The sequence below is a fragment of the Acomys minous genome, assembly GCF_964271855.1.
Source record: "Acomys minous genome assembly, chromosome: 12".
Taxonomy (NCBI): Eukaryota; Metazoa; Chordata; class Mammalia; order Rodentia; family Muridae; genus Acomys; species Acomys minous.
In genome coordinates this window covers 109,071,220-109,098,360 of record NC_140493.1, presented here as the reverse complement: position 1 = coordinate 109,098,360, position 27,141 = coordinate 109,071,220, and the positions used below count along the sequence as shown (strand labels likewise).

The window sequence follows — 27,141 nt, the reverse complement described above, 5'->3', positions numbered from 1 at the left end:
ACGACGGAGAGGGCCTGCAACACTCACCGACCACCATGATGTTGAACTCAAAGCCCTGTTTCATAGCTTTCCTACGCATCTGCTCCAGGATAGAGTCGATCCCCACATAGCCGAAGTCCACGGGGGCCTTCTCGTTCCGTGACACGGGGGCTTGCTTGAGCATGGCATCTCTCGGGTTGTCGGCCATGTCCCCAACACAGCTGGGAGCCACCTCGGAGCCTGGGGAGAAAGAAATGGTGGAATGAGAACGGGATTTGCAGTGGCCTGTGCGCTCTCGGATGAGGAAACCGAGTCGGCAGAGGTCAGAGGTCAGAGGTCAGAGGTCAGTCAGTGGCTTGCCCAGCAAACTCCTGCGGAACATCTCAGGCCTGAAATCTCCTGCACGGTACCACCCAGCAGGGTCGCACCCCTTAGCCACCTGCCTCTCAGGGCTGTCTCTGCCAGCTTTGCCAGCCGGGTAGGTGGCGAGCACTTTGTTCCATCTTCCCTTAGCCCCAAGTCCTGAGGGCTGGAGTGAGCCTGACCTCTGCTCAGAGAGCCTGCAGTGGCTGCAGCACTCAGAGCCCTTCACGGTCCATCAGGTGACCACAGGCAGCTCGCCGATCTCTCCATCCGACCCATCCTCACTAGGAGTGTCTCCGGGGCACCCCACCCATTCTGTCCTGAGGCAGGAAGAAGAGCTGTTGTGGACACTGAGTGCCCCTCACCCTCAGGCAGTGGCCAGATTTGGATTGTAGGTCTGTGGATAGGCTAGGGGTTAAACTTGAAAGCCTCAGCTTCCTTAAGTAGGTCAGAGGTAGCACCTCCTCTTCTGGCTACCTGAGTGCAGGGTCGGAGCCCAGGCCTGGGGGATGCTTCACACCCGACCCTAAGCCCTAATCGCGCTCACCCTGCAGGGGTGTGTGCAAGGCAGGCTCCACCCTGCTCTGACAGGATGCTTAGAATATACCTAAGTGCTACGCTGAGACAGTTGTCAGCAGCGCCGAAACCCAGGTGGCCGTGGGGCCGCAGAGGCATACGTGTGCACTGAAAAGCCTTAAAGACTTCTCTTCCGACCTATGTGGGAAATGTCAGTACTCTCAACTTAGGACCCCATGATGGCCCAGCCCCCCAAACATGGCCAACAGAGAGGGGACAGCTGCTCCCAAGCATCCTTTCCCTTGTCCTGTTTTTCCCATGCTCTGTCCCTGGTGCACACTAACCTCAGAGAAGGGGACTCAATGCCTCCCCGTGCCTCCTCCTCCCTCAGAGAGGAAGGGAACCAACCTAAGGTGTTTGCTGGGGGCATGAGCTCAGGAGGCCACCCAGTCCCCATGCCACCTCCCAGCAGAGCTACCTTCCCAAGTGAGCAGGAGGGCCAGGAAGCAGCAAGAAGATGGGGCCTGTTTCGCAGGGACTTTTGCAGGCTCCGGTTAAACTGTCCCTCCACTTCCCGGGAAAACACTAAACTCAAGCTGACCCATGCCCTACATCCTGAGCCAGCTCAACCCTGGCCGCTCCTGGTGTGGCTTCTCTCCCCGCTTTACGGGCATAGCTGGACACTGCACCTTCTCCAGGCTTGAGTGGCGGAAGAAGTGGCTTGCAAAGCCAGCTTCAGGAAGGAGGTGTAGAGACCACCCCCCCCATCCTCCCCACCCCCCAAACACAGGCATACTGGATCCGTCACTTCCTGTTTCTCTGCCTCCACAGGGTGCAGTCACCTCTACTTCTGGCACTAGGGGAGCAACTAAACAAAAAATGCTTGTAAACACACCAGGGGTCCACACATCCCCAAACAATGACGCAGGCAGGTCTCAGGGGCCAGTGCCTCCCATCAGGGGCGTCCCCTGCACCTCTGGGACACTTGGTTATGGACAGCCTCTCCACAAGGCTTCCAGAGTGTCAGCTCTCCGCTCAGAAATAGTCCCCTGGGTTTCTAGCATCTTTAAATAAACAAAAGACGAGCAACATCTGGCCCTAGAACCTGTGGCTTTGCCGCCCCCCCCCCCCCACTTCCTGGAGAATGACAAGGGGCCCTCCCTGCCTTGCAGGGTAGTGGTTCAGGCCTTGCTCATCACGTGATTGAAAATTGCTTCCATCTGTATGAGTCTGAGACCTACTCTGCCCTACCCCCACCTCTCTGCTGAGCAGTGAAAGGAGTGAGGGCTGTCCCCCAACTCCCTCTAATCACCCCCAGTCAAGGAAGGCTTGCCTCCGCCCCAGGCAGCCTCCTACACGCATGAAGGTTCACAGCAGAAGCAGAAACCAAACTAAACATCCAGCCTGCCAGGGGCCCTGCTTGAGAAATAATAAGAACACAGTGGAGCCCCAGACGTTGCAGGGGCTCTGGATGTTTCTGGCACACCCCTGTGACCCTCCCCATCCACCTGCCTGCCTGGCTGGGAGGTAGACCCTCCACCCAGAGCTGACTGGGATCACAAGGGGCCATCAGATCCCCTCTAGGCAGGAGTTAGAGGAAGCTGTGGGTGCTGAACTCAGGACCTCCGGACAAGTCGTACGCGTTCTTAACCACTGAGCCGTCTCCCCAGCTCAGACGCCGTGAGCCTTTTACCCATTTATCTGTCCATAGACATCTGGGGGATTGCGTCTGGTCGGTGTGAACATGTGTATGGAGGCTCTCTTGCGAGCCCAGGCTAGCCCTCCCTTCCCTTTCCCCCTTGGTCCCTCTTTTACACAGTCTGGCTTCACATTCAGTGACTCCCCTGCCTCAGCCTCCTGAGTACTGGGGTTTCAGGCACACACACCATAACGCCCAGCGAGCCCTTGTTTTCAGTGATTGTCAGCATACTCCCAGATGGGAGCCGTTACATGCTATTTTTATTTTTGAGGAACCAGCAAAGCGCATCCGCATGTGACTTCCAAGTACTGGGACTGAGCTGGTTCAGGAAGGATGCACTGTTAAGAATTGATTTTGACTAATATCAGTTTCAAGCACCTACATGTCCCTGACAAGTGTGCCAGGCAGCCTGGAGCTCCCACTTTTTGGAGGGGCCTCAAGGTCTACCCAGCGGTTCTCTTCTGAAACACCACCGGATGGTGAGGTAAACAAGCGGCAAGACCTTTACTGAGCTTCTCCCTCCTGGGACACTTGGTTACGGACAGTGAATTAATTCTGTGCTCCGACACCTGCCTATCGATCCAGAGTGGGCTCCCTGTTTGGCAGCTCCTAGCCCAGTTAGAGGCAGAAATGAGCTACCCAAGACGTAGCTAAACACCAGCCAAGGGTGAAGTCACCTGCCACCAAACCTAATGAGCTGAGGCCATCTCTGGGACTCACATGGTAGAGAAACTGACTGTCCCAAGTCGCCTTCTGACCTCTATGCCAGTGCTGTGGAATGGGTACATGCACATACAGACACACACAGACAGACAGACACACAGACAGACAGAGACAGCGACAGGGCGCTAACATGTTCACAGAGGCATTCATGAACAGTGGTGGCGTGGTAGGCACTGAGGGAACATGGCTTGCCCGTAGGAAGGAATGAAGCTGTGGACGTGATAGAAAGGGAGTGAAGCCTTGAAAATGCTACCCCAAGCTACAGAATCAGGCACTCTAGGCCATGAAGGAAACACTCAGAAGAGGCGCAACCACAGGGGTGGTGGGAGGAGAAGCAATGGTCACATGACTCGTGTTTCATGACTGAAGTGGGGAGGTGAGGGAGGAGGGTGAGCACCAGGCAGGTGTTTACAGCACAGAGAGTCCAGCCAGGCCACCTGCCGGTGCGCAGCTCAGGTTGCCTGAGCACCAGACGTTGACCCTCAAGCTGAGGCTCTCCTGCAGATGCTAATAGGCGCCGCCGCCCTGAGCAAGCGGCCTGTCGCCTACCAGCCAAGGGGGTTTCTGAGGGGTGCCACGTAGCTGAAACTACCTTTGATAGATCAACAGTCTCCCTGTGGGTCCCCTGCTGTGCACACAGGCCCCTCCTGCCCCCTGGCACCTGCTGAGATCCCCGCCTTTTCTCCAGTTGCTGGTGGGTCCAACTGGGCCCTGAGCCACCACCACACCACACGCAGACTTAACCGTTAAGCAACAGATTCTTCCCCCACCCCAGGGCCTGCCAGAGATGACACACTTACCATGGGCCACACTTTGGAAGGGGCTGCCAAAGAGGATGGGACTAAGACTGACCTTGACCTGTTTGGCCATGAGAAGGCAGGCTCAGGCCAACAGGCCTGCAAGGACAGACAGGCCACCAACACCCATAGACAGAGGGACACCCATCAGGCCTTACCCTTCCCCACTGGCCTCATGGTCAGTATTCCAGGACTGTCCACCCAACCTTTCCTAACTGAACTTTGCCTCCATGGCCAAATGCAGGAGCAACTCCGCTGGGCAGGGAACATCCCTGAGGTACCGTGGGACAGCCGCACTCTTGATCCCTAGAACCAAGCCACGCCCAGCTCCTAAAAGCCAACACCTTCACACTGCTGTCCTCACACACCTTGCTCAAGCCCCACCACGGGCAGCCTAGCAGAAAGCGGAGCAAACCAATCTCTGGGCGGTGGCCAGGTACTGGGGGTCCACTGGGGTACCAAGACTCCATCTGCTAGGCGTCTGTCCTTAGAAGGATTTGCACCTATAGCTAGCACGTCAGGATCAGCCCTGGATTTGTGTATGGGCACCTCAGAAGGTATCACACCCCGTCTGGGACCATTCAGCCTCTGGGGCAGGGGGCTTGGTGTTGGGGGCTTGAGCTCAGGCCATCTCTGGGCCCCAGGGACTGAAGGCAGAAGCCAAGGTTGCCAGGATCTCCCACGCAGTTGTCTGGACAGGTGACTGGCCCTTCCTAGGTTCTTGGGGGCAGTATCACTTTAATTCGGTACAGTCTGAGATGAGCACTCTGAGGCACCAGATGTGTTCACGACCAATTATGGGGCCTCAAGTAGGGGTACCGACTCCAGGGCTCCCCTGGCACATGAGAGGCCACACGTCTAGAGCAAGGAGACCAGGTCAAAACTCTCCACCGGACCCATACCCAGAGCAGACATCAAAGTGTGAAACTCCACTCCAAGAGGGCCTGAGAGGAACTCGGGAGACTTCAGAGGCTCAGCGGTGACTCCCTGCACCAGGCACGCAGGAGCAGGCAGAGAGAGCAAGCTTGGAAAACAAGGGTGAAGGAAAACAAAAATGGAAGAGCCACACGGTGTGAACCTGACACATGCAGAGGCGGGGGACTTTGGAGCAGGAATTGCCTGGGAGAGAGAGCTCCAGGAATGGCCGACGGTGACTCCTGTGTCCTCAGTGACCAGAACCATGATACTGAGTCATTCTGAAAGCACGTATCAGGAACTCTGTAGTACGAAACTAACAAGTAAAGCTGGGCGTGGTGGCGCAGGCCTTTAATCCCAGCACTCGGGAGGCAGAGGCAGGCGATCACTGTGAGTTTGAGGCCAGCCTGGTCTACAAAGTGAGTCCTGGACAGCCAAACAGCCAAAGCTACACAGAGAGACCCTGTCTCAAAAAACCAAAAAGAAAGAAAGAAACTAACAAGTAGGTGAAGAGAGAGGCTTGGGCAGGTGGATAGAGCAAGCTTTCCTAGTAAAGACAGCCAGATGGAGCTGCAACAAACCCCACAGGAAGGCAGCTGGGTCTGACCCCTGGTGCAGGAATGCTATGTCACAAAAAGTGAGGACCAGGGGCTGGGAGATGGCTCAGTGGGCAAGAGCCATTGCTATGGAATTATGAAGACCCGAGTTCAAATCCCCAGTACTCATGTAAAAACCAAGGTGACTCTATGGAGACAGGGGCATGCCAGAAGCTAAATGACCAGCCTGCCTCACTGCACCGACAGACCTTCAGTGAGAGGTCCTGCCACCAAAAAAACGGTGATTGAGGAAGATGCTGACATACTTGTCCAGTTTCCACATGCGTGCAAATCCGCGCAGGCGTGCACACATGCATGGGCACGTGCACACAACACACAGACACTGACTCTTTGGGAGACCCGAAAATACTCAAAGTCATAGACCCAACTACAGGAATAAACTGGAAGCCTCAAGTGCTGACGCATGTCTGTAAAACCAGATGCAGAGTCAGGAGAATGGATGGGCCAAGGCTAGCTTGGGCTAAATAGCGAGTTCAAAGCCAGCCTGAGCCACATAATGAGGCAGGGTCTCAAGGCAGGGTCTCAAGAAGACCGAGGGCAAGCATACGCTAGCTTCGCATACCTAAGGCCTGGGCTATATTCTCAGCAGTGGGTGGAGATGGCTCTGTTAGGACGGATTTGGCTGAGTAACCCCAGGGTTAACTGTCTGAGTTACCTCCAGTCCCCTGTGAGTTTTATAAACATACACACACGCATGCACATGCACGCACACATGCGCAAGCACACACATGCACACATTCATGTACACACACACACACACACACACACACACACACACACACACACACACACGGTCTTACGGTCTTTCCCTATCTTCTCACCACTGCATTCACTGTGCCCTGTCCGTGGTGACTCACTGGAACACCCTGCACTCCTCATAAATGTCACAAAAGCCTTCCTGTCCTGTTTCAAGGGTGGAAACACTGCATATAAATGACCAAATTTTGCAAATTCATGTGCCTGGTTTCAAAGGCCTAATTTTTAAAAGTGCACATGGCTCATCTAATTTGATAAGTAAGTCAAATCGAATTACACTTCACACTTTGTTTGGGACAGGAAGTGTCTCCTTGGAGCCTGGTTAAGAGCATGGATGCCAGAAATCTGAAACTCCTCCTGCCTCTGCCCCGCCACCCCCCACCCCCTATCCCCCTTGGAAACACAACACAACGACTTGGCCTTGGCTTTGGCCTCTGCAGAAAAGGATTTGCAAAGGGAGAGAGCTCCCCACCTCTCCCAGCTGGAGTGCCTTCCCCAATCCAAGTTGCAAGACAGGACTTAACACGGCCCTGATGTGGTTTCCGCAAGCTGCTCTCTGCCTGCCGGGAGATGCCCATGACCTCGTGTCCAATAAGGGCCTGGGAGGGACAGAGAGGCTTGAGACCCCTTCCCATCCACTCTTCCTTCCTTCCATGAGGGCAAGGTTGGGGAAGTGTGAGAGGCAGGGGCCCTAGGCATCCTAAGGATGGGAGTAGGGTCCCCGGCTTTGGCTGCTGGCCAAGCTCCCCTCCCCCAACCTCCCCTCTATTGTGGGGGGGGGGGGGACTCTCAAGGAGCCCTGTATTTCTGCCAATGTGGTTTCAATTGGCCCCAATCCACAGAGGCGAACTTGGACCGAGTCCACGGCTGCTCCCTCTGCGCCCCCCTGCTCCCCCGCTCCGAGGAGGCCTCTTCTGTTCTTCATTTGCAGCTAGCAGTTTCTCACTAGGCTGGGCCTATTGAGACATCAATCTTTGCTCAGGGCAGGCTCCAACCTGTGAGCTCTCCTCATTCATTTCCTCAAAAGCCACTGCAGACTTCCAACAGCACACCAAGGGCCCTGCCGAGCTCTCCAAATCCCTGGGTCATGTGTTTAAATAGGGTTGAGGGCTCTACCGGTTGCCTTTCTTGTGCCCATCTCTGGAGTAGTCTGTTGCATGGGAGCAACAGGGAAGGCAGTCCTGACTCTGTGCACCCCAGGAATCTCCAACAGCAACAGCGGCACCCAAAGATCCAGCCCTATCCAGGACCCCATTGAAATGCCCCCATGGCTGCCCGGTCACAGATACCCTTTGCTTTTGGCAAATGTCTATGGAGAAAGAAGGGGGTGGGGGTGGGGGCAGCCACTCCATCACTCCCACTCCATTATGGACTGGTGGACACTGGCCATTTATTACAAGAATTCCCTCTTATCAGGGATGTCCCCCCAGGGGCCAGGGGACAGCGCTGCCTCCCAATCCTTGACCCCTCTCCTATCAGCATGCTGTCAGCTGTTGATATACACCAGAGCTTGTGGGTGAAACATGGCCAAAGGCTCTCCCAACTTATGAAATCACTTGAAATAACAAAAAGTAGGCAAAGGTCCTCCTGCCCGAAATCCCGTGGACCAAGGCCTGACCCCAGAGATACCAAGCAGGTCCCTTCTGCACAGCTCGCGAGGCTGGTGAGAGGGAGGATTGAAGGCAGGGTCTTAAGGGCTAGGCGAGGAGAAGCTGCTCCTACAGAGTGCGAGGGAGCTTGACCACAGGACCCCTTAAGGAAGAAGAAACCTCTGATTGTGTTATGGAGTCCAGGCAGGAGAACAGTTTCCAGTCGCTCACACATGTGGCTCCAGACCCCTGTCTTGGGAAGAATCTGAAACCCAAGAATTCCAGCCAGCAGTCTGGGAACGTGTGTACATGGATCTCTCAGCCTCAGCTGAGAAGGTGGCCTGCCTTGACTGTGCCACCTCAGATCCCACATGTCCCTCACAAGACCCTCACACCACACCCCTGTTCTCAAAGGAGAGGCAGTCAACTGAGTGGGGCAAATGCATCACGGCCGCCAATGACATGTTGTTTGAATGGACAACCCAGCAGTGTCAAATGCTATTTGAACTGAGGGTAAGGATGGGCGGGTGAGTGGGTGGATGGGTGGGTGGATGGATGGATGGATGGGTAGATGGGTGGGTGGGTGGATGGATGGATGGATGGATGGATAGATGGGTGGGTGGATGGATGGATGGATGGATGGATGAATGGATGGGTGGGTGGATGGATGGATGGGTGGATGAATGGATGGATGGATGGATAGATGGGTGGGTGGATGGATGGATGGATGGATGGATGAATGGATGGGTGGGTGGATGGATGGATGGGTGGGTGGATGGATGGATGGGTGGGTGGATGGATGGATGGATGGGTAGATGAATGGATGGGTGGGTAGATGGATGGATGGGTGGATGGATGGATGAATAAATGGATGGGTGGGTGGGTGGATGGATGGGTGGATGAATGGTTGGGTGGGTGAATGGATGAATGGATGGGTGGGTAGATGGATGGATGGGTAGATGAATGGATGGTTGGATGGATAGATGGGTGGGTAGATGGATGGACGGGTGGGTGGGTAGGTGGGTGGATGGATGGATAGATGGGTGGGAGGATGGATGGATGGACAGGTGGGTGGGTGGGTGGACAGAGAGATGGGCAGATGGATAAGTGATAAATGCTCATCACAGATCAGCAGGCATGCCTCAAGGCTCTACACACCAGGTCCCGCACCAAGTATTTGGTATCTATAGCGACTGCCCTGTCCAAGTCTATATATGCAAGAGCCACCTGGAAACGCACATGCGCCCTGGACGCTCTGACCTCATGCCCTCACTATGGCATCTTCATCTATCCAACCACCGCATTATAGCCCCCTTTGTTTTCATCACCACAAAGGCAGTCGGGGTCCATGTATCCTGTTAGCTTTGTCTCTACATCCCATCTCCCGGTAGGGGTGCACTGAGATCACAGGAGCCTGCACGTCTGTGCCTGGATTTGACATGAGTTCCATGGGTTGAGCTTTACTCACAGAGCCACGTTCCCAGCCCTGGAAGGACAGATTTGACACACATCCTAATCTGCCCTCGTCTCCACCTCAAACCATGGCTTGTGTCCACAGCACCCAGGGCAGCATGGAATTGGGACCCTTTGCCGTCTCCCTCCCCTGACAAACTGTGGAACAGTGAGACTGAGCGAGTAGCTGAGCTCTATGCCATCGTGTCCTCATGTATAAAATATTTGTCTCACAAGAGCGTTATGAAAATGGAGGATGACAGCCACAGAACACACAGCTCACACAGCTGCTGTTAGTAAAATGCACACGCCACCCCCCCCCCCCCCGCTTCTCTTCCCATATATACAAACGCCTTCCAGGCTCCTCTCAGCTCTTCAGGAAAGGGTCTCAGAGTCAGCCTCTCTAGAACATTCTTTTGCCACTACCGCTGACACTGCCCCTACCCCGTCTTCCCAGGACAGCTAATCTATGCCGGTGGGTTTCCCTGTTTTTCCGCGTTGCAGCGTCTATAGTAAGTGTGTGTCTTGACTGCTCACAACAGCACAGCCTCTAACCTCACACAGCTGTTATTAGTAGATGTACACACTCTGCCCCCTTCAGATGAGGTGAGGGGGCCAGGCTGGCCTCACCTGGGCGTTGGTCCTGTCTTTCCTCCTTCGCATCCTAACGCCAGGCTCAGACTGAGCAGAGGAAACACAGCAGGGCAGGCAGCAGATACGCAGGACCTCACCTGGGCCGCCATCGGCGATGCCGCTTTTGTTCCATCACTGTGAAGCCTGGCCTATCACACCCATATTGAGGACTGGATCTCGCTCCCATGGTCAAGTGCTGTCTAGAAGAAATGCCACTGCCTGGCGGTACCTCCCCAGCCACTGGCTGCTTTGGATACTCAGCACAAGACAGCGTGTTCTGGCAACCCAAACATCAGTGTGGCTCACACAGGCTGTAAAGTGTACTTAGCTGTTGAGACACAACCAGGAAGGCAATGGAAGCTCCAATCGGAGCTGACTCAAGCCAGATCATCAGAGCGGCTTGAATATCGACTGGCCAGCCTTGCGCACGACTCTCTACAGTCTAAAGCCATTCACAGCAACCCCCTCCCTCCTTTCCAATCTGTATTCCTACAGTCATTTGCAACCATCACAAGAAAGCCAGGTAATAGCATGATTCTCAGAATACAACACTGACAGACAGGCTCACCAAGGAGACATGGGGGTGTCTCCAAGCTCCGAGGTCCTGCATGCCTCCCCCAACCCCAGCTCAAATCCCCTGCACCTTCAGCTTCTTCCTCTGCCTCTTCTCAAAACCAGGACTGAGCCAGACCTATTATGGGATGTAAACAACCGAGCTCTAGGAAAACCGCTCCACTGGATGGTCCTCAGCCAATACCGGAACCTGCAGCCTGGGAGCCTGTTTTCTCCCAGGGCCTCTCCAACCCTGGCTCTGAGAAGGAACCACATTCATATGGTAATTTCTCCCAGGAACAAGGAGGGGCCCTGGCAAACTTCTGGAAGCTGTGCCCAATGGGCCTTCCAAGTTGGCTAGCTGGCTGTCCCTGAAAAGTGGACACACTGGTGGGATCCAGTCAGAGAGGGATGGGGTGGTGCAGGCAGGGGGAGAAGATTTGATATTACCTGCAGATGCTTAAAGCGGTGATGGCTCACATTTATTTTTTTGGGTTAGTTTTCTCTGCCAGTTAAAGGATTAAAAGGCAGGAAATGTCTCCAGTGCAAAGAAGAAACCGAAAGTTGGCTACGCTCAAGCGTTGGTGGCTCCTCTCCCTATCTGTCTGCACAGAGGGAGTCTAATTCATAGTAGCCCCTCTGGTCCACTTCTCTCACACTGCACCTGCCTTGATGCAGGTTGATGAACCCTGGCCCACCTATTTCCTGCAAGGAAGACAAAAGCATGTCCCATTTCCTCTTTCTGGTGCTTCTGGTGCCTTCTGGGTCCTGAACTGGCAGCAGAAGCCAGAAGCCAAGGGGCCAGGATCTGGTGTGGCTCCAGCGCCTGCTCTGTTCCCCACCCATGCCCCTCGCCGCCCATGTGTACAGTCCTCTTTGCTCCGTCCTCAGCCTCTGGACTCCAGAGAACACGGAGAGGCTTCGGGTGTCCTGGAGCCCTGGAGAGAGGCGGATGCTCAACGGCAGCTGAACCAAGCACGGTGTGCCTCACCAGGCCTGGGACCATCCTCGGGAACCTGGCTTAGAAACCACTGGCCTAAATTTGCCCATGTGACCCAGCGATTTCCCCAAGAGGTGGTAACATACATCTGTGTGAAAATTGTGAGAATCTGCCCTTGGGAACTCACTGTAGCAGGGATCACAGTGGGAGATGGAACACGTACACAAAATCCAGCCTGCCCTGCAAAGGAGCATCCTTTCTCCATGAGAGGAGGTGCCTATGCCCAGGGGTCATGAAACCCTGTCTCAAAAAGCAAAACTCACCCTAACAACGACCTGGTGGAGTGGGCACATCGCCCCCAACATGTAAGTGGCTGGTATCTACCTCACTAAAGCTGTCCACACCCAGTCTGCAGCCTCAGGCCAGGCCTATGACCTAGGCTGCGTGGCTCCCACAGGGACAAGACTCTTGTCCTGCAGCCGTAAGAGTAGGGCTCGGACCCTGCTTCTCATGGTCACACTGTAGTCACAGAGGTCTCCTGTGGATTTTAAAAAGCCCCTGAAATCAGTCAAGTCACAAAGGCACTTAAATAAAAGAAGCAGAAAGAAATAATAATAATAACAACAACAACAATAATAATAAAAGCAAAGGAAGGCAGCAGCCAGGCTCACCCAGGGAAGGGCTAACTGTAGCTTCCAAAGTCGCTGGGCAGTGGTAGTCCTGGGAAACCTGTCTCCCATTCCTCTATCAAAGTCTGAAGGGCCTAGGCCTTGCAGCTGCCCACATCTAAATCCGAAAAATCCAAAAGCAGTGGCTGCTTGTCGGTCCCTGGGACCTACGTGGCTGAGTGTTCCCAGGAAGACATGACGACCTCTTTCTCACAAGAGTGGGGTAAGCTCGCATGTTAGGGCCACATGGCCAGAGGGAGAGAGACCATCAGATGGACAAAAAGGGTTCTGACTTAGCAAGGCACAACGTGGGGGTTTCTATAACTTCCTGAACTACCCCCAAATTGCCAGGCCTCTCTGGGGGCCAGCTCCCATGAACTAGGAGTGGAGAGGTCTCTACTCACGTAGCCTGAGTGCTGATGTCATCTGTCTCTGACAATGGGCCTGGTGGGGGGCTGCAAAGTCCTCCCAGACCGAGTCTGGGTCCCAGTCACGATGGCACGTCCTATGTGTGGACAGATTCTCCACGGCACTGTGAAATGCATCTGTGACTCAGTGAAAGAAGAAGAATGAGGTGACTGTGGCCCCCAGGGTGGCCTCAGGGCTCCACAGGAAATACAACTGGGAGGCCAGTTGGAGGAGGCTAGGGAGGAGGCCATGACACCTGGAAGGTTGGGACAGCTGATGAGCATCACTCTGGGAGCTACCTGGCTGTAGGGGGACACCCTTGACTTTTCCTTACCTGCAATATTGCCATGACCCAGGGACCCACACTTCCCAAGTTCCCCTCTGTCTCCTGAGCACACCTGAGTGGCCCCTCTCTCCTGCCTCTCACCAGTCTATCTCGGCCACAGCACAGTTGCAGTCTTAGGGCTTCAGGTATCACTTCCACTTCAGGCCCTGGGACTTATTACTCAGTAAGTTCAGAAACTTCTGGAAGACCTATCACATACGTCTGGTGATGCTCTCATCATCGGCTGCAGCCCAGGGCACTTGGACACCTCTACTTGATGTATTCTGTGTGTATGGGCTGGACCACTGCCATTCACCCTGGGGGGAACCTTACAAAGCTGTAGCGCGGGGTTAGCAAGAGGAATAGAACCTGGAGGTCCACTTCCCTGAACGTCTCTGTATAGACATCACGTATGTCCTTGCTTGGGGGAAGAGCGCTGAGACTAATGTAGCACAGGACAGCCTCAAAGTCATGTTCCTCCTGACTCTACCTCCGAGTGCTAGGGTTACAGTGTGAAGCACCTCACTGTTAGAGCTTACAGGGAGTTCGTCTCAAAGCCAGCAAGATGACACCAGTGGGTCCTCTGGGGACAGCTGCATATCCCACAGCAGGGGCAGCCCAGTACCTTGACCCTGGTCTCCTGCCCCACAGTGGGTCTCCCAACCACCCTGTATCTCTGAGATGCCAGTATAAGAGTTACAGTGGGTGCCCATTACGCCCGGGTGAGGAATGCACCGAGGAGAACGTCACAACTCTTCCATGGTCTGTGGGACTTGGTACACGAGTGGCTGAGCTGACAGCCAAGGCTCTAACTTGCGGGGACAGCAGCCTCCTCCCTTCCAACGCGTGTTCGGCACCAGCAAGAGGAAGCAACAACCCTCTTAGATGCAGGCCAGTGAGGTTCACCGGGCCCCAGGGAGCCCTGCTAACCTTCCCACGTGGAGTCGGAGACACAGAGTCTGCCCCTCCCGTTGCTGGGGACTCTGGCTCAGCCCAGGGTGGCTCAATGGGGGACGGGGGGGGGGGGGGACCTCACACAGTCACTGTCTAACAAAGTTTGCACAATTAGCTTGACTGATCCTCTCATAAGGCTCAGGAGTCGGCTCTCTGGGTCAGACCTTCAGCACAAGCGTGAGGATCAGAGATGGATCCTTCGGAACCCACACTGAAAGTTAGATGTGTGGCGAGCACTAGTAATCCCAGTAACCCCACTGTAATCCTAGTGCTGGGGAGGAGGCAGGTGGATTCTTGCCTCTGGCCAGCCAGCCTGGCTGAATGGGTAAGCTCCAGGTAAAAGTAATGAGACCCTATGTCAAAATACACAAGGACAGAGAGAAAAGCCCCAAGGTTGACCTTGGGCATCCATATGCACATGCGCACCTCCCCTCACATATTTACTGTGTGTGTGTGTGTGTGTGTGTGTGTGTGTGTGTGTGTGTGTGTGTGTGTGTGTGTGTGTGTGTGTGTGTGTAGCCAGGTACCCCTACAGAGACCTCAGTCACCAAGCCACCAAGCTTACAGTCACTTGGTTACCAGGTCAGCTTGTGATGGCTCCATTCCACCCAGCAGAAGTGACTGAAACAGCAAGTACTTAAGCAGAGCCCGTGGATATAATCTGGCCACCGGGCTCATCAGCTTGGTGGCCTCTGTCACAAGGGTCAGCTGCAGGTGAGCCAGGACAGGACGCAAAGCCCTCTGCTTCCCCAGAGGCTACTGGCATCCTCCCCTCTGCCACTCTATGCCGGGTCTACGCTATCCCTCCACCTCCAGTCGCCGGCCATGAACAGCAGTGATGCCCACCCCCGGTCAATGGACCGCTGTACAGACGTCATCGCCTCAGAGCCCACAAGGAACCCCTGCAGCAGGCGGCACCTCTTCAGCTCAGCGCGTCACAGAAGACCCGTTCCTGTCCCCAAACCTTCAACTCCCATGGGGGTCCTCAGGGCAAGGACTTGTTATTCCAGTCCTCCGCTCCTGGAAAGAACCTGTGAGCGCCACCTAAGAAATATTACTCTGTCTGTTTTGTGTTTACATACATACTTGTCCGTGTGTGTACATGTGCGTGTGTGCAGACCAATGGAGAGACCCACACCAAGTGCCTTCCTCAATCCCTCTCCACGTCGTTGACTTTTTTTTAGGATTCCTTTCCCCCCCTTTTTTGAGGGGGGTGGTTTCACTATGTAGCTCTACCTGTCCTGGAACTCACTATGTAGACCAGGCTGGCCTCACAAATTCGCTTCTGCCTCTGCCTCCCTTTTGAGTGCCGGGATGAAAGGTGTGCAGCACCACTGCCCGGCCTCCATTTATTTATTTTTGTTGTGGATAGTGTATGCACATGTGCAATGGCGTGGATGCAGAGGTCAGAGGGGAGCCTGCAGGAGCTGTCCTCTTGGCCGCGTCGGTCCTGGACATTGGACTCGGGTTGTCAGGCTTAGCGGCAAGTGCCTTTACCTACTGAGCCATCTCGCTGGCCCACCTACCTTAATTTCTGAGATAAGGTCTCTTATAGAAATTGAAGCTGTCCAGATAAGCTGGGCTGGCTAGCTTAGGCATCCTCCTGTCTCCGCTCCCCAGAATCATAGCTGACTTATTATGTGGGCTTTGGACCACAGATCTTTATACTAATTATCATAAGTTCTTTACTAGACTGAGACCCACCTCACCCCCAACCCCCACCCCACACACCACCCATTTTTGTCCCCATTTCTTAAAACTCTCATATGGGAGAAAGGCAGGGAGGACAGAACCCCCCACACAAGGCCCCTGAGCTGGCCTTGGGGGAACCAAAAAACACTTGGACTGAAGGAGAAAATCTGCGGTCACACGAGGCTGGCTGCTCGCTCATTCAAACATTAACCAAATGAGCACCTGGGTCACCCAGAACAGGGGACACGGAAATCGATAGACCCTAGTGGCCACTGAGAAGGGCAGACAGGACACTAAAATCACCACTGAACAGGAAGGCCAGCCACAATCATATTCAGGGTGGAACCCGGCCAGTGGACCCTCCTCGCACAGCAAGGGGGACACACATTCTCTGTTGGACCAGTCTTGCCTGGCAGGGGCTGTCTTATCTCCTCCTGCAGTGGTGACAGGCACCTGGGACAAGGCCTGGGAGATGAGATAAGAGATCCTGGAGCACTGAGCTCTGAGTGCATTCCATTGCGGAAGGACAAGTGTCCCATGACCTCTAGTGACCAGGGTTTGCTTGGCACAAGCACCCATAAGCAAGGCAGAAACAGAACTCACACTGTCAACAGGTTGACAGCAAGCCCTTTGCTTTTGTTTTGTTTTTTGAGCCAGGTTTCTCTGTGTAGTGTTGGGTGTCCTGGAACTCACTCTGTACAACCAGGCTGGCTTCAAACTCAGAGATCTGCCTGCTTCTGCCTCCCGAGGGCTGGAATTACAGGCGTGACGGCATCTTCACCTGACAGCCGTCTTACCAGCTCCAAGCCTTTGTGTCTTCCACGGCCCTTTTCACTGAGCCTGGCCTAAAGGAAGGCAAGGTCCACATCCCAACCCGGTGCCAGTGGGGAGTTCGCAGGGAAAAGTGACTTGGGTGTGATCAGATGGTAATTCAGCTTGCAGGGGTGGGCAGCAGCTTAGGGGGCTGCAGGAAGACGAGGCCAGGTTCCTCACGGCTGCCTTTACCAGGCTCACGGCCTGGGACAGCCTGGGACGGCCTGGGACAGTGGGCTCCTCAGGGTGTATAACAGAAAATGGAAGGGAGAAGGCAGGTGTGCCCACCCAGCCCTCAGGCGCCAAGCACAAGGCAGGCTGAGCATGCAGCCAAGCAGATGGGCTGGGGGCAGCTGCAGACACCTGGCAGGCAGAGGTCTCGGGTGCAGGGTGCAGAATGCCCACCTCCCTAGATGCAGGCAGGAGCCCCCGGGCCCGCTCCACTCCCAGCATGCCACTCCACACAGCAGCCACCCTGAGAAGTCTTTCCTTGGGAAGGACTCCAAGGCTTTGCAGCTCCCGAGGGCAGGTCTCTACCTGCCCAGGGAACAGAGCGGGTGCTCAATAAACAAATCAAAGCTTGGTGCTGGAAGGCAGAGAGTCTGGGAGAGGTGACCCAGCTAAAGGTAGAGTTGGCTGGAAACTTCTCAAAAGACCAAGCTGTGGGAAGGGGCACCTTCTGGGTGGGGCACTACTCCCAGGCCATTTCCTATAGCTCAACTGGCATTATTGGTGAAAGGACGGGGGATGGTACAGACAAGGAGGCCCACTAGCTCCTGCCAATGGCCACTGGGGTTCTTTGTTGTTGGTGGTGGTTTTTTTTTTCCTTCCCCTACATGCATTAAAATAAAGCTGTTCTTCCCACACACAGGGCCAGCAAAAGTGAGAGAGGAAGCCTAGAAACTTCCGGGGTGGTGTGGGAAAGCCAGTAAGACTCTGCTGTATAGAGGAATGGGAGACCGGAAAATGGAGCTTCCTAGAGACCTTTGACCCAGGCAGAGAATCTGTGCCGCCCCAGGCTGTGGGGCCCTTTCTGTACAAGGGGGCCTCAGCCCCGGCAGAGCCACCCTATCTGACAAGAGCAATGACACAACAGGAAGTCGGGGAGGATATTGTGGCAGGGAAGGGAGGGGGTGGGGAATGCAGGCAACTGCACTGTGGTTGCCCAATGGGTAGAGGGCTCCTGCATCAATGTCCCAGAGCTGCTCTCACAGCCAAGGACGGTGCATCTGATGCTCAAAGGACCCAAGAAGGTCCCTCTTGGACCTGGCCTGACGGGCCTTGTCTCGTGCTTGCTACATTTGGCCCTGGGAACCTGGCCTCCTTCTTATTGAAGCTGCCTTCCACCAAGGGCTGTTACTACCCCGTCAACAGCAGGTTCTTCCCAGTACCAGCCCAGCTGTCACCACGATGACCCACAGGGACCACGTGGTAGACATTATGAACACACCCCAGTTGATGCAACCAAACCTGGGGTGAGCCAATATAGAAATGACTTGGGGATTGAGGGAGTCTGCCAGGTCAGCCACAACTCATGTCCCCAGAGGAGCAATGTTTAAAAGGAAAAGTCCTAGCCAGGCATGGTGGTGCACATCTATAATCCCTGCATTCGGGAGGCTGAGACAGTAGGATTGCTGTAAGTTCAAAGCCGCCTTCTATAGCTACCTAGAACCCTGAGAGAGAGAGAGAGAGAGAGAGAGAGAGAGAGAGAGAGAGAGAGAGAGAGACCCAAGGATGAATCACCTTTCCAAAGAGACCTTGAGTAGAGGCTGGCTGCCCACCCGAAAGGCTTAATAAACACATTTTCCCCACTTTCTGAGAAGGAGCCCCCTGGCTGCCAAGGGAAGCTGGGCAAAGTGAGTGATAGACACGCATATGAATGGAGGAGGCCCTACGCCATTGTGGGGAACACGGTCTCTGCTGTCTTCGGGGGTTTTCCATATGAGACGCAAACCGAATTCTAACTCTGTTAGGCACAGAAAGGCCAGAACTCGCTACTGGGCTGCTTCCGGGTGATACATTTTTCCCTAAGAAAAGGAATCTCACACTTCTCTTGGGGAGTGGACAGGCTCTCCAGACCAAGAAACGGCAGCTTTTCCTTAGAACTGGGTGGGGGGTGCACACAGTAGGTTGGAAGCATTTGCCTGTGTCCCTCTGTGCTTGGACGCAAGCAACCATTCTCAGTGCTGGCTGGGGTCCTCTCACACCATCAGCTCAGCTCGGCTGCAAAGCCTGCTGCAGGACGCTGTTTGCTTGCCCCTGGCTCTTACACAGGTTTTAACACATGGCTCCCGAAGGCAGACACCCCCATTGCACATTCCCTAGCAAAACAAATGCATACCAAACCCCCACCCCACCCGGCAACACCCTTCTGGGCTCAGCACATCCCAGGAACCCAAAACTGACTGGCACTACAGCATCCCACGGTGCTGTCCTCACCACAATGCACCCCGTGGCCGCTGATTTACCAGCTTTCTCATAGCCGGCAGTAACCAATTTCCAGCCAGCGTTGGAAGCCGCCCACTACTAGAAGCTGAGAACTCTGTGGCGAGATTTTTTTTTTTTTGCAAGATGCTTCCAATACACCTTTGCTCCTGCCCGGGCTGGGAGTCAGAGAACCCCTTGAGAGGGGCAACACGCTCCAAGACACTCCCCACCACTCGGTGGAGTTGGCCAAACATTTACAAAGAGATAGCTATGTCTACACAAAGCCCCTTTTTCTTCCATTCTGCGATCGAAAATCTGGTTCCCGCGTGGAGACCCGGCATCCCGCCGCCCATTCTCTGGGGAACCCAGGGCTGGACTGCCAGCCAGAGAGCCCCGGGACCCGGCGCTACGCGGATCCCAGCACCGCGGCACCCATTGGGGCTGGCCAGGCGGGCCCCACCACCTGGAGGCCCCCGGAACAAGCTGTGAGAGGCTGGAAGAACAAAGAGCGAGGACTCACCCCAGCAGCTGAAAGTCGGGCTGCCTGGACGCTGGAGAGCTGCGGCCCGCCCACTGGGTCACATGGCTCGGAGCCGAGCAGAGGATCAAAGGGGCTTTGTGGCCTCGGAACAAGGAGCCTCCCAGAGCGTGGGGCAGAGAGGTAGGAGGGCTCAGGACGGCCTGCGGAGGGAGGCTTGGTGGGGAACTGCTCCGAGGGGCTGGGCGAAAGGACGAGGAGGTGGGGAGAGCGGCACCGGCTGCAGGCGACAGCAGCAGGGCAAGCTTGAGGGCCCCTGTGCTCCACACACCAAGGTGCAGTATAGGCCACTAAGAGGGAAATGATCGGGTACCCTTGGAAGTGCGGTTATGTAGGGAGGCACAGTCTAGACCTTGGAGCCATGCAGCCCTAACCTTTAACCTGTGTTCACCGAAGTCTGCGCCAATCCAGTGTCACGGTGTCCCAGTCCCAACCAGGACGGCCTTCCATTGACCCCACACATGGTTCCTGGCCTGGCACTACCCCCACCCAGTCAATATAACAGGCATGCACCTTGGTCTTCTGGCGCCTTCTGTGTTTGGGTAGGGCCTGCCCTCTCCCGGTGCCCTGACCCCCATGGGCTTCTGGGCAGCTGAGACAGCATGGCCATCCTGCTTAAATGGGCTCTGCTGGCTTCAACCAAAGGAGGAAGAGGCATGAGGGGAGGGCAAGAGCCAGGGGCTGGGCTGGGGTTGGCTCACCCTGACTCTCTGCTCTGGAGCCTCGGGGACTCCCGGGTGTGTTCTGGCTTCTTCCCACCGCTCCTGATCCTCCGTGGGGGCTGGGCAGTGAGTCAGGAGTCTCCTCCCACTCCTAGCAAGCCCCTGTGATGTTCTGGGACCCTGAGAGTGATGAGCCAGGGCGTACAAAGGCTAGGAGCTGACGCTGCCGGGGCTGGGGCTGGGATCTGCCAGACCCTATAACCTCTGACCTGGAATGAGTCACTCCCAGGCTCAGGCAAGGCTACAGTGGCCCCAGGCCAGCTCCCACACTGGGAGTGCTAGGGGTGGGATTCCAGGTTTCCTTAAAGCAGGAGCAATTAGTTCAAGCGGAGAGGAGAGGAGCTTTTGGTAACCCTGGAGGGACTTCAGGGCCAGTGACAGATTTCCCCATGCGACTTCATCCCCCAAGTCTGCAAATGCCCCAAAGCCTCCCCTAGCCGTCCCTCCCGTGTGTGCTCACTCTCTCATATTCCCTCCCCAGCTGGGCTCTGCTCTACCAGGGGAACACAGGAGCCCCAGGCCTCTGGTCCATCGAGAAGCATCCCTGGGCTCCGCCTTCCGTGTCTGGAGTTGAGATACCACCTTCTTCAGTCTCAGTTACAGCAGCGGGTCCATTCAAACCGGGAAGCGCTCCTCCCCACCCCGCCCCTCCCTCCCTCATCGCCAAGGCCTGGCAGTCAGTAGAGAAAACATGGTGGAGGGACTCCTACCAACCAACGTCAAAGCTCACTGTCCATCACTGGCTCTCCTTCCTGGGCAAACAAGGCCTCTTCTCTTCACACTTAGTCATTTCCCCACCCCCCACCCCCGGCTCTCTGGGGCCCCCTGTGGCCACCTCCAGCATCGGTTTCCAGGCCTGGGAGGTGGCACAGGGAGGCCCTGAACATGGTGACTTGGGCGGGGAGGGGCTTTCTGAGGATGCTTCCTTAAACAGGACATCCATCCTCAAGGGGGGGGGGGGAGGTTCTGGGCTCTTCCGGTCAAGGAAGTAGCCTGACAGCCACCCAAGTGCCATCCGGGCCAAAGCCCAAGATGTGAGTTAGAGACGGAGTGGTAAACTTCTACCACCACAGGAAGAACGGTGAGAAACCATGCGGCATGTTTTAATTGATCTCACGGAGCCAAAATATTATCAGTTCAAGATGTCACCAACATGAAAATGGCAGAGACAGTTCACATATTCTCCTCTTCCGTGCTAAGACACTGGAATCCAGAGAACCATCTGCCTCCTCCTGTACCATTGTGCTGCAGCCGCCCTATGCAGGGGGCAGTGGGGATGGGGGTGGGAGTGGGGGAGTGAGGTGAGGTGGGGTGGGGCGGGGTGGGGTGGGTGGGCATTACACCCATGTGCCTCTATACCCTGTACCCCAATACTCTCCTTACAGCAGAGCCACTGACTCCAAAACCTCCTTGGAGACCCTGGTCACTTCTAGTACCAGAATCTACAAGGCACATTTAAGGGTGGAGAGACCGAGCTCATGGAACACACATCTCGTCTCCTGTAAAGCACGTTGAGGGCCTGGAGGGATAGCTCGGCGGTTAGGAGCACATACTGTTCCTCCAGAGGGAGGACTGCAGTTTGGCTCCCAGCACCCATGCCAGTCAGCTCACAGCTGCCTGTGGCTCCAGCTGCATAGGCATCTGCACTCATGTGCATGGACCTATGTGCACACAAATAATTAAAACAACAACAACAACAACAACAATCAGTCAAAGTTTTTAAAAGGGAAGCCAGACATAGTGGCACACACCTTTAATCCCAGCACTCAGGAGGCTGAGGCAGGTGGATGTCTGTGAGTTTGAGGCCAGCCTGATCTACAAAGTGAGTCTAGGCCAGCCAAGACTACACAGAGAAACCCTGTTTTGAAAAAAACCTTAAAAAAAAAAAAACTTTAAAAGGGTATTGAAGAGTTAGGCATAGTGGAGGATAGGAGGATCAGGAGGTCAAGGCCAGCCTCAGGTACCTGAGAGGCCAACCTAGGCTACATGAGACCTTGTCCTTTGTTGGGGGGGAAAAGACGTATTTATTTTTATTTTAGGTGACTGAGTGTTTTGCCTTCATGTATGTGTGTGCACCACACGTGTGCAGTGCCTTAGGCCAGAAGAAGAGGTTGGATTCTGGAGTTGTGGATAGCTATGAGTCACCATGCGACACTGGAGACCAAACCCCAATGCTCTGGAAGAGCAGTAAGTGCTCTCTTAGTTGCTGAGCCATCTCTCCAGCCTGAGACCATTGTCTTTTAAAAAACAAAAACAAACACAAACAAACAAACAAACAAAGCCGCAAAGAAGTAGCTGAGCTGGTCAAGTGCTTGCCTGGCCTGCACAAGGCCCTGGCTTGATCCTCAACACTGGATATTTGGGGCATGACGGTGCCTTGCTATAACCCCAACACAGCACGCGGAGGAGATCAGGCTACATGGTAAGTTGGAGGCCAGCCTGGGCTATGTGGGACAGCCAATGAAAGAAAGAAAGAGCCGGGCGTGGTGGTGCATCGGGAGGCAGAGGCAGGAGGATCACTGTGAGTTCGAGGCCAGCCTGGTCTACAAAGTGAGTCCAGGACAGCCAAGGCTCACAGAGAAACCCTGTCTCGAAGAACCAAAAAAGAAAAAAAAAAGAAAAAGAAAAGAAAGAAAGAAAGAAAGAAAGAAAGAAAGAAGGAAGGAAAGAAGAAAGCACAGAGATGGAGAGCCCATGCCCAGCTTCACTGTCAGGAAGAGGGGAGTTTCTCAAGGAAGCAGCTCAGTGGCTACTGGGCCACACGCCGTGCAGACCGTGCCGAGTCACCGGCAGCTCTGTACTGGATGTCCCTTCTCACTCATGCTAGTTTAAAGGCTCGGGAAACGACAAGCCCAAGCATTTCATGGTGCCAGACCCCCATGTCTGCGGAGCTCGGAATTTTTGTTTGTTAGTTTGTTTGTTTTTTTAGTAGAGGCCCCTAAAAGCTTGCATATGATGAAGACGTGGGGTTGAGGAAGCTCCCCAGGGTCCTGTACAACTGAATTCAGAAAGCAAGAGGGCAGTTGAGCAGAGACCCCTAGAAAAGAGTAGGAGAGGAGGGGGTGATGAACGCCCAGGCTACTTCAACTCCTGCCCTTCCGGTGCCTGGGTCTCCGTGCACACACTGGCTTCCGCCCCATGTATATCCTCCAACAGCCAACTCATCAAGCTGTGTTTATTTATTCTAAAGTCACAGAGAAGTACATTTCAAAAAGAATTCAGAGAGAAAGAGAGAGAGAGAGAGAGAGAGAGAGAGAGAGAGCGCAAGCAGACTAGTGGCTGCCAAGGCTCCTTAGGATATGGGATTTCTACTGTGTGGTGATGAAAAGAGGAAAAGACTCCGGCACTGATGGCGGAGCAGTGCTGAGACCCCTTACATCGCAAACGGGTAGGGTGTGAGAGCCAACTTACATTCCACATGCATCAGCAGCCTGGGACAGCCTCAAACATCCTCCCTGGTGTCACACAATGACAGGTGTATAACCACCACACCCAGCTAAGAAAATATGTATCTAAAGAAAAAAAAATTGAAAGCAGGCTGAAGGCACAGCTGAATTGGCAGGATGCTCGCCTAGGATACATGGAGCCCCAGGTGCCATCCTGCCAGCACCATATAAGCCAGCTGTGCTGCAAGTACCTAAATCAGTGGCAGAAGGACCAGAGTTCAAGGTCATCCTTGGAACAAAGACTAGGCAATACAGGAGACCTTTTGTGTGTGTGTGTGGGGGGGGAGCAGGGGGCAGGGTTGAGACAGGGTTTCTCTGTGTAGCCTTGGCTGTCCTGGACTTGTTTTGTAGACCAGGCTCGAACTCACAGAGATCTGCCTGCCTCTGCCTCTCTGAGTGGCCCACCATGTCCAGCTTAGGCGATCATATCTTTAAAAACAATATTTAAAAAGAATTAAATGCTTTTTTTTTCTTTTCTTGACCCAATTTATTTTAGCATTTTATACCTTAGAAGTATAATGTCTTAAGACACACTAGGCTGACCAACGTCCTGTCCTCAGCCTGGAGGGCATCATGACTTTACACGACGAGGCAACTTTCGGATCTGAATACAAACAACAACAGAGAGAGTGACTGATGGGCCAGCTACAAGCACAGGTGTCCTGGGCCAGGAAGAAGCTGCAGAGGAGGTCATACAGCATAAGGTGTGACCATGAAACAACAGGCAGAGATCTGAGCAATGCAGCCACAAGCCAAGGGATGCCAACAGCCACCGGAGCCGGAAGCGGCCAGGGACAGATCTGTGCAAAAGCTCCTCCTGCAGAAGCCTGCCTGTGCACACTTGGGCTTTTAGTCCTGTTTAAATTTCAGACCTTCACAACCCTAAGACAGTAAATGTCTAGTGTCCCAAGTGGCACGGTTTGCACAAACTCACTTTAGCAGCGCAGGGAGTTAATGTGGGCCCTCCAGCCCCCTTGACCCCCACACAGGAACTTAGCAGTTAGCCAGCAGGGTGGGTTCACTCTCAGGCAGTGCAGCGGGCATGCTGTCCTTCTGGCTCCTGAGACAAGACCTCTGGGATCCCCCTGGGATACTTACTCCCAAGCCTGGTCCACATCCACCCTTAGCCCAAAGTGGAGGGAGCCCCTACCCTTTGCTAGGCACCTGGCAACTGAAAAAGCCACACCCACTGAATCCTTCCACAGGTCGGCCTTCTGGGAGCAGCACGCACCATCTTTCTTAGTGACAGCAGGCCCTTCCACCTCCTTTGAAACCAACAGGAAGATGAGCCCAGTACAGACTCATTTCAGAGGGTTACACACCTGCCGGGAAGCTTAGGGCACCCACGCCCCGTTCCACATGCCAGCAGGGAAGAAGGTGTATGCACGTGTGTACATGGTACACGTGTGCAGATGGCGGACCCGCACGTCCTGTTTTCTCCTGGTAGGCACCCTAGCTTACACAAAGCTCACCTTCCTGCCCACTATCTTCCATCCACCCAGGCAAGAGCTCAGGAGAACAGCAGATGCTTCCAGGCAAATGCCAAGAAAAACAGCACTCTCCCCCTCTCCCCCTCTCCCCCGCTGAGCACACAGTGAGCATGCCCCTCTGAGGCTATAGTGCTGAGGGGCAGGGTTGTCACATGCCAACTGTGCCTGTGTGGCATACATGGCTGACCTGAGGGTCCTATATCATCAAAGGCTGCAGGGAGCACCTGCAAAGCTACATGTCTCTGAGGTGGCAGGGGTGGGGTGGGGACCCTGGCAAATGGCCTTGAGCAAAGGCCAGAAGCAGACATAAGGAGGTGGGGATAGGCCCCCCAAGAAATTGTCTCACCACTGCAGATAGTGGCTTACAGTGGGTCCTGGGTGTTCAGGTACCACTTCCTTCCTCTGGTTCCCGTCTGGGCCCAGGTGAACCTCCAGAGCAGAGTCTCGGGCTCTCTGCCTCCTCCGCGGTCCATTCTCATCAGCCCAACCCCTTGACCCACTCACGTTCTTCTCCTCCCACCATCCACTCACTCCTTGGCCCTGGCCATCTGGCCTCTGCCCACCACACATGGTCAGGGCTCCAGGAGGATTCCCCCTGGCCCATCTCCAGCCACGCCCACTGCCGTGAGGGCCACGCCCACTGCCGTGAGGGCAGCCCTTGCAGGGCCCTCCCTGGGACCTTTTCCCATTTCACTTTTCAGCATGGCTTCCTGGAGTGACCTCCCCTTCTGCCTCCTTAATGTTTCTGGTCCCAGCCCCTTACCAGCTTTGACCCATCTCCCCAGCTGCCACACCCCTTCTCCCCCTACAGGCCATCTTCTTTCTGGAGAACCCAGGCCTGAGACCCCACCCCCACCCCAATCCCAGGATGTTACAGCTGTCCCTTCCTGCCTTGCCCCATGCAGCTGGTGGCAATATATCCCTTCATTCCTCGAGTCCTCGCTGCTGTCTACTTCCTGTCTCCCTCCTTCTTCCATACAACTTCCTGGACTACATCAAACTCCTCCTTGTGTTTGAGTACGCCAGCGCCCTGGTGCATCCAAGCGCAGCCTGCACTGCTTTCTAAGAACCTCAGTTGAGCTCCACAGCTTCCCAGACTGTCACCACCCCTGGGAAGCACTCTCGGGGTTCACCGCCACAGGGCACACTCTCCTACCCCCACCTTGGGACTCCCCAAGGCCTGGAAGACTTGCCACTGACTCTACAAGCCTTGCCCCTGTCCTGGTCTCCTTGGTTACAGTTTTCAAAGCAAGTCTGTGACTCTAGGCTACAGTGCAGGATGTGCCCATTTCCTCCTTTCTAAGAAGCAAATTGCCCCCCCAACCCCCGCCCCGTCCCAAAGGGTAGCACCCAACTGTGATCCCAGCTGAGGCAGGAGAGTAGAGTTTTGAAACCAGCCTGAGCTACACAGCAAGACCCTGTCTCAAGCACACAAAAGCTGTCCTATGTCACCCTATGCTATCTTTTTTTCTTTTTTTGGTTTTTCGAGACAGGGTTTCTCTGTGTATCCTTGGCTGTCCTGGATTCGCTTTGTAGACCAGGCTGGCCTTGAACTCACAATGATCCGCCTGCCTCTGCCTCCGGAGTGCTGGGATTAAAGGCGTGCGCCACCACGCCTGGCCACTCTATGCTATCTTGAAGTGTGACCCTGGTGTCTTCAGCCCACTCTCTTACACCATCAGTGTGATCGCCAGCCTACCTTGTATGTAGATCAGCTCTGGCGCTTTGCCAGCCCATCCCTCAGGTCCTTTGCCTCACCCCAACCAAATGCAGCCAAAGAACCCACCAGGCCCACAGATTTCCACAACAAAGACAGGTCCAAAAGCACCCAGGTGCCCACCTGCCCTGTGGGCTCCTTGGGTGTGGACAGAGGACTGGCAGGTCGGGTACTCCAGGCTGTCGGGCAGGGCTGCTCCTTGCCTCCCCACCCTGCAGGCAGGACAGAACCCACATAGCTGAAGTGCTCAGGGGCTAGATTTTCCAAAAGTGCCCCAGGCCCAGGTGATGGGGTGAGGGAGCAGGAAGGGAGAGAGCTGTTGTCTGGCTTCTAAAAATGGGCTCAGTAAAGCCTGATTCCCACTCTAAACAGCACAGCACTGGTCATGTAACACCTACAGGCGACAGGAC

General features: G+C 54.8%; 1 protein-coding gene across 5 annotated transcripts in view; it reads right to left on the bottom strand.

Annotated features, from left to right (window-relative positions):
• The window catches only part of SEPTIN9 (septin 9), a 162,452-nt gene that overhangs the window by 10,548 nt on the left and 124,763 nt on the right, over nt 1–27,141 (bottom strand). For 4 of the 5 annotated variants that reach the window (XM_084749062.1, XM_084749060.1, XM_084749063.1 and 1 more), the window contains one exon: nt 28–219. In XM_084749062.1, the coding sequence (XP_084605188.1) occupies nt 28–219 (192 nt within the window). Of the gene's footprint in view, nt 1–27; nt 220–20,057; nt 20,193–27,141 lie in introns of those variants that run through there. The other variant, XM_084749064.1, reaches the window with a different exon arrangement.